The 11,952-nt window shown below is 43.6% G+C and overlaps 1 protein-coding gene across 1 annotated transcript in view; it reads left to right on the forward strand.

Moving 5' to 3' along the window:
- LOC139173594 (lactotransferrin-like) overlaps positions 1 to 11,952 on the forward strand; it is a 46,102-nt gene that overhangs the window by 31,292 nt on the left and 2,858 nt on the right. The window contains exons 13-16 of the mRNA XM_070763579.1: positions 1,277 to 1,427; positions 1,581 to 1,663; positions 5,298 to 5,482; positions 11,413 to 11,590. Coding sequence (XP_070619680.1) covers positions 1,277 to 1,427; positions 1,581 to 1,663; positions 5,298 to 5,482; positions 11,413 to 11,590 — 597 coding nt within the window. The remainder of the gene's footprint in view (positions 1 to 1,276; positions 1,428 to 1,580; positions 1,664 to 5,297; positions 5,483 to 11,412; positions 11,591 to 11,952) is intronic.

Consider the following 11,952-nt stretch of genomic DNA (forward strand, 5'->3'; position numbering starts at 1 on the left):
ATAAACCGAAACAGCTAAGGGCATATTAATTTCCCCATGCCTGGCAACATAGGTGGGTTTTCAGGAGTTTACAAAAGGCAAGGAGGGTGGGGGCAGTCCTAATCTCCGGGGGGAGTTGATTCCAGAGGGCCGGGGCTGGTACAGAGAAGGTTCTTCCCCTGGGTCCCGCCAGACGACACTGTTTAGTCGACGGGACTCGGAGAAGGCCAAGTCTGTGGGACCTAATCGGTTGCTGGGATTTGTGCGGCAGAAAACGGTTCCGGAGGTATTCTGGTCCAATGCCATGTGGGGCTTTATAGGTCATTACCAACACTTTGAATTGTGACTGGAAACTGATCCGCAGCCAGTGCAGGCCGCGGAGTGTTGACAAGACATGGGCATATCTGGGAAAGCCCATGATTGCTCTCGCGGCTGCATTCTGCACAATCTGAAGTTTCCAAACACTTTTCAAAGGTAGCCCCATGTAGAGAGCGTTGCAGTAGTCGCAGTAGTAATATTTATGTATGTATGTATGTATGTATGTATGTATGTATGTATGTATGTATGTATTTATTTATTTATTTATTTAGTTAGTTAGTTAGTTAGTTAGTTAGTTAGTTAGTTAGATAGTTAGATAGTTAGATAGTTAGATAGTTAGTCCAATACACCATGAGGGTTTTAGTGGGTATATATATATGTATACATAGTAAAATACATGATGAAGGTTATAGAGGAGATACTACTCTAGTAAAATGTATCTAAGAAATAATAGAAAAGAAGATATAGTAATAGAACATATCAATGAAAGAATAGAAGAAGAGATATCGGAATAGAAGAAATGTATAGGAGATATAGGAGAGCAATGGGACAGGGGACGGAAGGTACTCTAGTGCACTTGTACTCGCCCCTTACTGACCTCTTAGGAATCTGGATAGGTCAACCGTAGATAATCTAAGGGTAAAGTGTTGGGGGTTTGGAGATGACACTACGGAGTCCGGTAATGAGTTCCACACTTCGACAACTCGGTTACTGAACTCATATTTTTTACAGTCCAGTTTGGAGCGGTTAATATTAAGTTTAAATCTGTTGTGTGCTCTTGTGTTGTTGTGGTTGAAGCTGAAGTAGTCGCCGACAGGCAGGACGTTGCCGCATATGATCTTGTGGGCAATACTTGGATCTTGTTGAAGGCGTCTTAGTTCTAAGCTTTCTAGGCCCAGGATTGAAAGTCTAGTCTCGTAGGGTATTCTGTTTCGAGTGTAATTCTGAGTAACCCTTGTGCTTTTCCCTTCTCTCAAAGCATACCAGGATTTTTTCTGGAAAGGCTGCATGCCAGGAGCTAGCGGGAATCTGTGCAAAGTGTGCATTGGACAAGAGGGGAGAGTCAAAGGGTCCTCCAGGTGTGCAGCTAATCATCACGAACGGTACTATGGCAACCTGGGGGCCCTCAGGTGAGTCACCCTGGGGAAAAAATATTTCACTTCTTAGTAAAGTATTACTATGGAGACTTAAGGACTAGGAGCTTCCTCACTTTGGGACTTGTGATTTTGTTTGGATAAAAGCCCAAGCAAAAACAGTCCTGGCACCGTTCTTTTATTTCCCAGATGCCTCTTGGGTGATCCCGCTGGGAGAAGCTTCGGTGATGTGGCTCTCTTGGAACATCATAACCTGCTTCAGAACATTGAATGTAAGATATTTTGGGTTCTCTTTTCAGATTCACTTGGGTGTCCTGCTCGATCCACAGCTCACATTAGAGAAACATCTTTCAGCTGTGGCGAGGGGGGCGTTTGCTCAGGTTCGCCTGGTGCACCAGTTGCGGCCCTATTTGGACCGCGACTCACTGCTCACAGTCACTCATGCCCTCATCACCTCGAGGTTCGACTACTGTAAAGCTCTCTACATGAGGCTACCTTTGAAAAGTGTTCGGAAACTTCAGATCGTGCATAATGCAGCTGCGAGAGCAGTCATGGGCTTTCGCAAATATGCCCATGTTACACCAACACTCCGCAGTCTGCATTGGTTGCCGATCAGTTTCCGGTCACAATTCAAAGTGTTGGTTATGACCTATAAAGTCCTTCATGGCATCGGACCAGATTATCTCAGGGACCGCTTTCTGCTGCACGAATTCCAGCAACCGGTTAGGTCCCACAGAGTGGGCCTTCTCCGGGTCCCGTCAACTAAACAATGTTGTTTGGCGGGACCCAGGGGAAGAGCCTTCTCTGTGGCGGTCCCGGCCCTTTGGAACCAACTCCCCCCAGAGATTAGAATTGCCCCCACCTTCCTTGCCTTTCGTAAGTTTCTTAAAACCCACCTCTGCCTTCAGGCATGGGGGAACTGAGATGTTCTTTCCCCCTAGGCCTTACACTTTACGCATGGTATGTTTGTATGTATGTTTGGTTTTATAATAAGGGTTTTTTTAGTTGTTTAATATTGGATTGTTACATGCTGTTTTTTGTCACTGTTGTTAGCCGCCCCGAGTCTGCAGAGAGGGGCGGCATACAAATCCAATAAATAAATAAATAAAATAAATTTGGATAAGTTGCCACATTTTATTTATTTAATCAAATTTATAGGCCACCCTTCTCCAATGGACTCAAGGTGGTGTATAGAAGTAAAAAAACTAAAATATATTATAAAACCTGACAATATTTAAAAATGATCATCCATCGCTCATCCACTCCACTGACACACTATTGGCTGGAGGAAGGTGTTTTCACTCAACGGCTTCAGGCCTGGTGGCAAAGCTGAGTTTTTAAAGCCTTTTGGAAGGCCGGGCGGGTGAGGGCAGTATGAATCTCCAGGGGGAGTTGATTCCAGAAGGCCGGGGCCACCACAAAGAAGGCCCTTCCCTGCAGCCCTGCCAGCCGACACTGCTTAGCTGATGGGACCCAGAGGAGGCCAGCTGCTGGGACATGTGAGGCAGAAGATGATCCCGTAAGTAATCTGGTCCTAAGCCATGTAGGGCTTTTTAGGTAATGACCAACACATTAAATTGTGTTCGGAGACCAACTGGAAGCCAGTGTAACTCGTGGAGTGATGGCGATATATGAGTGGATCTGGGCAGACCCACGATGGCTCGTACGGCTCCATTTTGGACCAATTGAAGTCTCTGAACGTTCTTTAAAGGCATCCCCTTGTGGAGTGCATTGCAGTAACCGAGCCTCGAGGTGATGAAGGCATGAGTGACTGTGAGAAGAGACTCCCTGTCCAGATAGGGACATGATAATCTTCTGGTTAAATGTCCGTCAGATGTTGTAGTTGAGGATGTCCAACCTTGGAAACGAAGACTTGTGAACTTCATCTCCCAGAATTCCCCAGTCAGCTCGATCACAATGGTTAATTATAGATGCCCAACTGGAAGAATTGAAGCAGGGGAGAAACGGGAGGCTCCAAGCCCACCTTCTCTTTCCCCAAGGGGCTCATTCTAATCCAATGTGGGAGATCCCATGCAGGCTTACTTATTGATTGATTGATTGATCGATTGATTGATTTTGTCCATTACACAATGAAGGTTATAGTGGGTATACATATAGTAAATATATAATGAAGGTTATAGAGCAGTGGTTCTCAATCTTTCTAATGCCGCGACCCCTTAATACAGGTCCTCATGTTGTGGTGACCCCCAACCATACGTCTAGCACCAATTCTCCCAACAGAGCTTTAAGCTGATTGGCAGGAAGGTCAGAGGGATGCCATCACTGTAAACGCCTTATTGCTCGGATTGTAAAAATATCCAAGGTGCCAGAATAGAAACTTTAGTTCCTAACACCATGGGAAATTTGTCCTTTCCCATGGTCTTAGGCGACCCCTGTGAAATGATTGTTCGACCTCCAAAGGGGTCCGGACCCCAGGTTGAGAACCACTGTTATAGAGGATATACTCATAGAAAGATATACGTAGTACCTCTAGATACGAGCTGCTCCACATGCGAGTATTCCAAGTTACGAGCTGAGACGCGAGCAAAATTTCTGTTCGACAACCGAACTCAAATTCGGGATACGAGCCGAGCGTCCACTAAGTGGCACAAGAATTCCATTTTTTCCAGTTATCTCTACGCCAAAAGCCAAATCTAAATGCATTCGTTCTAGATACGAATTGATTGACATACGAGGTTGGCTCTGGCACGAATTAAACTCGTATGTGAAGGTACCACTAAGAAATAATAGAAGAGAGGATATAGGAATAAAATATATCAGTGAAAGAATAGAAGAAATATAGGAAAAGAAGAATGGTTTAGGAGATATAGGAGAGCAATAGGACAGGGGACGGAAGGAACTCTGGTGCACTTGTACTCAGGAGAGAAGAACAAGGAGAGGCGATGAGGGGCTGGGCTTTTACTGGGGGAGGAGGGGCTGGACATGTAGTAATAGTCACAGCTAGAAGATGCAGCACTTGCAAATCAACAAGCACAAAGCCAGCAAGCATCCAGTCAGATGGGGAGACATCCGCTTAGAATGAATCCTACCAAGAGTAGCTGCAAACTCAGAAGCCGAGAGAATCTGGGTGGCATTTCCCTGGATGGAGCTGCTCTGCAGTTGGAAAGTCTTCCTGGATTCACCACGCCTGCTTTTTTCCCCCCACATACCTGCTTTCCACACCTCAAATGATTTTGGGCTGGGAGCCTTTTCTGTCCTTCGCTCTTCAGGTTCAGTGCTCAGAAAATCAGCAACGATCATATCGCTATTTGGTGAGATTCACCTTTCAGCTGTGGCGAGGGGGGCGTTTGCCCAGGTTCGCCTGGTGCACCAGTTGCGGCCCTATCTGGACCGGGACTCACGGTCACTCATGCCCTCAGCACCTCGAGGTTCAACTACTGTAATGCTCTCTACATGGGGCCGGGACCGCCTTCTGCCGCATGAATCCCAGCGACCGGTTAGGTCCCACAGAGTTGGCCTTCTCCGGGTCCCGTCGACTAAACAATGTTGTTTGGCGGGACCCAGGGGAAGAGCCTTCTCTGTGGCGGCCCTGACCCTATGGAACCAGCTCCCCCCAGATATCAGAGTTGCCCCCACCCTCCTTGCCTTTTGCAAGCTCCTTAAAACCCACCTCTGTCGTCAGGCATGGGGGAATTGAAATTTTCCCTTCCCCTTAGGCTTATAGAATTTATACATGGTATGCTTGTATGTATGAGTGGTTCTTTAAATTGGGGTTTTTTAGATTATTTTTAATATTAGATTTGTTTACATTGTCTTTTTTATTGTTGTTAGCTGCCCCGAGTCTTCGGAGGGGTGCGGCATACAAATCTAATAAATACAAATACAAATTCACAAAAAAATGTTGGGGTGCTGAATAGCTCAAGCCTGTCGCTTTGTTCCTTGCAGATCTGACTCGCTCAGGATGGGCCCCCGGCTGCTCTCCTGGGGATCTTGAACTCCTTTGTCCAGATGGGAACCGAGCAGCCCTAACGGCTTGGAGGACCTGCAACCTGGGCCGTGTCCCTCCCAGCGTTGTGGTGACTCGACCAGTGACTGTCACTAAGGTCCAGGATTTCCTGGCAAAGTCTCAGGTAAGCTTGACAGCTGACTGAAGGGGCGTCAGGATTATCGTTTATCAGAAGAGGAAGCTAGGCACAGGGCACATGGTCTGTATGCAGGGCTGTCCATCTTCCCTCACTTTTATTTCCATCAACTGCATTCATCTTAATAATAATAATTAATAATTTATTGGACTTGTAATCTTGGAGGCAGAGTTCATTCAGGGTATATAGAAATGGATTAATGGAGTTGGAAGGGACCTTGCAGGTCATCTAGTCCACCCCCCTCACTGCCCAGGCAGGAGGCCCTGCACCATTTCTGACAAATGACAGGCCAGCCTCTTCTTCGCAGTTGCTTATAATAGGATTGCAAAGGTGGTTTAGGTAAAGTATGAAAAATGAAAAGCACGAATAGTGTTGGTCCCAGAATGCTGCCTTGAGTTTATTTATTTATTTATTTATTGTTAGAGTTGAAAGGGACCATGCAGGTCATCAAGTCCAACCCCCTGCCTGAGCAGGAATCCTACAGCACCCCAGCCAAGTGGCAGTCCAATCTCCTCTTGAAAGTGTCCAGAGTTGGGGAGTTCACAACCTCCGGACAGACAGGTTGTTCCAATGGTTGATCGCTCTGACTGTCAGGAAGTTCTTCCTTACTTCTAGGTTGAATCTCTCATTGGTCAGCTTCCAGCCGTTGTTCCTCGTTCGGCCCTCTGGTGCTCTGGAGAATAGAGTGACCCCCTCCTCTCTGTGGCAATCCCTCATATACCTGTATACAGCTATCATGTCCCCTCTGGTCCTCCTTTTCTCAAGGCTATCCATGCCCAGTTCCCGCCATCTCTCTTCGTAAGTCTTGGTTTCAAGTCCCCTAATCATTCTGGTTGCTCTTTTCTGCACCAGTTGTTGGAGATGGAGGCAGGGCTGTCCACGCAGCCTAGAACTGGACTCTGGTTCTCGGTGGTTTAGCCTGTGATCTTGCATGCATGAAGAGCCTTGTCTCCCTGGAAGGCCTTTTGAAACAGACTGCTCACTTCTTCAGCCTGTTAACTGATTAATGGAGTAGGAAGGGACCTTGTAGGTCATCTAGTCTAACCCCCCACCCAAGCAGGGGAGCCTACACTGTTTCTGACAAATGGCAGTCCAGTCTCTTCTTGAAAGCTCCCAGTGCTGAAGCTCCCACAACCTCTATTCCGTTGGTTGATCGCTCTTAATGTCAGAAAATTCCTCCTTATTCCCAGATTGAATCTCTCCTTGGTCAATTTTCATCCATTATTCCTTGTCTAGCTTTCAAAGGTGCTTTGGAAAACAGCCTGACCCCGCTCTTCTGTGTGGCACCCCTCAAGTATTGTAATTTATTTATTTATTTATTTTATTTATTTTTATTGGATTTGTATGCCGCCCCTCTCCGTAGACTGCTGGTCCTTTCCTTCGCCGGAAGGGCCAGGCCTAATTCCTGCAACTGCTCTTTGTATGTTTTAGCCTAAGTTCTCTCTCCTCACCCCTGGGAGAAGCAGCCAGTCTTGGGAGTGTTCCTGACTGGACGTGAGCCAGAAAGTCCACTTCCAATGAGGTGGAGGCTTTGAGGTGGGCTGAGTCTCATTCCTCTTAGTCTTCCTCTCACAACCAGGCTGGGCTTCCTGCTCTTTTCCAGGAACAACATCTGGAAAGAGTCAGGAAGTAGCACTATTGGCACCCCAGTTGTGGAAAGACCTGCTCGGAGTCGGCCAGAGGCTTCTTTCCATTGCCAGGCGGAGCAAATGTTTGGTCTTATTGACGTAACTGTCTTAATAAACATTTAAAAGGACAAATTGGACGCTGCAAACAAAGAAAAAAGGAAAATCACTGGGTAAAGAGATAGTCCTCATCTTATAACCACAATTGGGATTGGAATTTCGGACACTCGGAGAGTTTCGGTTGTTACGCTAGCCATCACTCATGTTCATGTCAGTCCATCACCACTATCATTAAGCAAATCACGTTCCCTGAAGTGAATACGTGGTCATTAAGCGGATCTGGCTGCCCCTGTGGACTTTGCTGGTTGGAAGCTGGCTGGGAAGGTCACAGATTGTAGTTGTGTTGAAGCCACCAATGCTGCTGGTTCCCAAGGGCCCAAACAGCAATGGTGAGACTGTGAGATGATGCAGCGGTCGTAAGTTTGAAGACAGATCACAATTCGCCTTTTTTCAGTGCTGTCGTTAACTTTGAACTGTTATTACATGGATGGGTTTAAGTCAAGAATGACTTGTGCTTCCAATTCAGTGATGTTCAAATGATGATATGCAAATACCCCCCACCCCCAGAGTGCTTTCTTTGCATAGAAGTTGTTACTACACCCCTGCATCCTGACTTAAGTACACAAGTTGCAACGGTTATGTGATGAGTTACTCGTGTGACGTTAGTGTCACCCACCCCACTCAGTTTATTTTTTTTTATTTTAAAAAATAATTTTATTAAGTTTCTACTTATAAAAAACAATCCAAGCAAACAAAACATACAAAGAAAAATAAGAAAAATGAAAGAAAGTAGACATATAACTCAGCTTATAAACTTATAGAACATATAAAGCGTTCAGTTTCAGTGGTGTTTGATATATGCACATAGTTATTTGCTTATCATCAGTTAATATTAATATGTATATACTTATTTGTTATATAAAATATATGTTTTGTCAACCATATTGTTGACTATCACTATCAAGCGACCTAATGTTATGTATTTGCATCTAGTGTGTGGAATTGTGTGTTTGTTTTCTATAGTTCTGTATATTATATTATGTTCATTTTGGGCATTTCTGAGGAAGGTACGAATTCGTTTTTAGGGATTTTATGTTCCATCGATTTATGGTGCAGTGTTTCTATATTTTCATTTTATTTGGGTACGAAAGGAAGGAGAGTCTAGTTTTGCTTTTCCTTTAGGTTTTTTATGTACCTTTTCTCTTTGAGTTACACCCCACTTAGTTTAATTAGCAAAGAAAAGAAAGACTCCTGGCTCATTTCTTTTGCCAAGGGTAGACTTTGCAGAGAAGAAAGCGGTTACAAATGAGACACCGGGCAGAATTAGTTGGTTTGGTGGGAAAATGATGCACTTAACTTCCCCTTTCCCCCCTGCCCCCCCCTTCATTATTTTATTTATTTATTTGTTTGTTTGTTTGTTTATTTTGTCCAATACACAATGAGGGTTTTAGTGTGTGTGTGTGTGTATATATATATGTCACACACACACACACACACACACACACACACACACACACACACACATATATATATATATATATATATATATATATATATTTTCGTAGATTTTCACGGGTACATGTATGTAGATTGTTCTGAGTTCGGGTTTTAGTGGGTATGTGTGTGTGTGTGTGTGTGTGTATATATATACATGTGACACACACACACACACACACACACACACATATATATATATATATATATTTGTAGATTTTCACGGGTATATGTATGTAGATTGTTCTGAGTTCGGGTTTTGCCCTGTGTAATATTACAGAGGGCAAAACCCGAACTCAGAACAATCTACATACATATATATATGTATTCCTTCTAATAACTATGATTACACCAACCAATCAGATCACTGAAGCATAGTCACCCAATCTATTTGCTACATTCAAAGCAAATCTCCACCCCCACACTACATACTAGGAAGAAATGTCAGTTGCTAATAGTCCATTTACAACAACACAAAGATTGGAACTCCAGCCTGAAGATGGTGAATGTGATTTCACCGAAACGTCGCATAGACATGCAAAACATTACACAGGGCAAAACCCGAACTCAGAACAATATATATATATATATATATATATATATATATATATATATATATATATATATTTGTTTTCGTAAATTTTCACGGGTATATGTATGTAGATTGTTCTGAGTTCGGGTTTTGCCCTGTGTAATGTTTTGCATGTCTATGCGACGTTTCGGTGAAATCACATTCACCATCATCAGGCTGGAGTTCCAATCTTTGTGTTTTTGCAAATGAATATTAGCAACTGACATTTCTTCTTAGCATGTAGTGTGGGGGTGGAGATTTGCTTTGAATGTAGCAAATAGATTGGGTGACTATGCTTCCGTGATCTGATTGGTTGGTGTAATCATGGTTATAGAAGGAATGGCATGAAGATTATGAAGTGTTTTGTTTAAGTCTGATTTCCAAATATAAAATTCTAAAATCATAATAATTAAAGGATTGACATATTGATTATAATGAGGTGTTTATTTTGTTTAAGGCTGGTTTCCAAATCTCTGGCAGGCGCGAGGTATCATCCCTTTTATTTAAACAAAAAGATCTTTTTTCAATTTCAATAGCTTCTAGAGAGATTCTTTTATATAAATTCTCTGTTTTGTGGAGTAATTTAGTTTTTTCAAAGTCAATTTCGTGCCCTGTTTTTTTAATGTGCTGGACAAGGGAGGAGGTCTTCTCCTGTTTCTTGACTGCATTCATATGTTCTGCCATGCGCTGGCTCACTCTTCGGTTAGTTTGTCCAATGTATGTGGCTGCACATGTTTTGCAAGGGATTTCATAGATACCTTGGTATTCTAATTGGATTTTATCTTTGGGGCTCCTTAGGATATTAGATATTTTTTGGTTAGTGCAAAATGAGGTTTTGATGTTATGTTTTTGTAGAATTTTACTAATTTTATCCGTGGTGCCTTTGATGTAAGGAAGGATGGTGGTGCCATTGTCCTGTTCTTGATCTTGTTTTTTGGGGGGTGTCTCTTTATTGATTAGGTTTGTTATTGTTTTCTCTTTGAATCCATTAGAAATTAGTACATCTTTGAGTTTGTTCAATTCAGTTTTTAAGTGCTCATGGTCAGCTAAGCGTTTGGTTCTGGTGATGAGAGTTTTGGCCACTGAGGTGATTTGTGCGGGGTGGTGGTGTGAGTGTGCATTTAGATAACGGTTGGTATGGGTTTTCTTTTGGTAGATAGTATGTCCTAGGCTGCCATTGGGTTTTTTATAGACCAGTACATCTAGAAAGGGAAGTTGATCATTGATTTCTGTTTCCATAGTAAACTGTATTTTGGGGTGTAGGCTGTTGAGATGAGTGAGGAAATTGTCTAGTTTTTCTTTACCATGTGGCCAAATTACATATACACATACATATACATATACAGACACACACTCATAGCTCATAGCAAAATATATCTAAGAAGGAATAGAAAAGAAGATATAGTAATAGAACATATCAATGAAAGAATAGAAGAAGAGATATAGGAATAGAAGAAAGGTATAGAAGATATAGGAGAGCAATAGGACAGGGGACGGAAGGCACTCTAGTGCACTTTTACTCACCCCTTACTGACCTCTTAGGAATCTAGATAGGTCAACCGTAGATAATGTAAGGGTAAAGTGTTGGGGGTTTGGGGATGACACTATGGAGTCCGGTAATGAGTTCCATGCTTCGACAACTCGGTTACTGAAGTCATATTTTTTACAGTCAAGTTTGGAGCGGTTAATATTAAGTTTAAATCTGTTGTGTGCTCTTGTGTTGTTGTGGTTGAAGCTAAAGTAGTCGCCGATAGGCAGGACGTTGCATTATATAAGCTTGTGGGCAATACTTAGATCTTGTTTAAGATGTCTTAGTTCTAGGCTTTCTAGGCCCAGGATTGAAAGTCTAGTCTCGTAGAGTATTATCAGTCACTGTCCAATTAAAACTGCTCAGGTCATCCATTCCCACCTTTCCCATCTCCACCTTTTCCTTGGCTGGCCTTGTGCTCCTCACAGCCAGGGCCGGCTCTGCTTCAACCCCCCTCCCTCCCAATCTCTCCCCCTCCCACAATTGACAAAAGGCGCAATGCGAAGTAAGCAGCAGAATGACCGCTGTGACAACATCCCAAGCAGTCCACCTGGTTTGCCTCCTCCCCTGCCCCCCCTCCCGTCAATCAACAGGCTTCACTAGGAGTCCCTGCTCTCCAGTTTGGCCTCTTTCCTTTCAGGAATCAAGCAAGAACGGCCGTTTTCAGCTCTTTGAGTCACTGAGATACGGAGGGAGTGACCTGCTCTTTAAAGACGCTACTCAAGGCCTGGTCTTCAAAGGCCAGCTGGACTTCAAGTCGATTCTCGGGCAGTCTTTCTTTCAGCTGGCTCAGTCCGTATTCAGCTGCACCTCTGCAGGTAACCTGTCCTTGAGAAGAAAACGGATGCCAGGCTGGGCCCTCAGCTCAAACATAGGAACATAGAAGATTGACGGCAGAAAAAGACCTCCTGGCCCATCTAGTCTGCCCTTATGTTATTTCCTGTATTTTATCTTAGGATGGGTATATATTTATCTCAGGAATGTTTCAATTCAGTAACTATGGATTTAACAACCGGGTCTGTTGGAAGTTTGTTCCAAGCATCTACTACTTTTAGTCAAATAATATTTTCTCACGTTGCTTCTGATCTTTCCCCCAACTAACCTCAGATTGTGCCCCCTTGTTCTTGTGTTCACTTTCCTATTAAAAACACTTCTCTCCTGAACCTTGCTTAACCCTTTA

The sequence above is a fragment of the Erythrolamprus reginae genome, chromosome 10 (genome assembly GCF_031021105.1).
Source record: "Erythrolamprus reginae isolate rEryReg1 chromosome 10, rEryReg1.hap1, whole genome shotgun sequence".
NCBI lineage: Eukaryota > Metazoa > Chordata > Lepidosauria > Squamata > Dipsadidae > Erythrolamprus > Erythrolamprus reginae.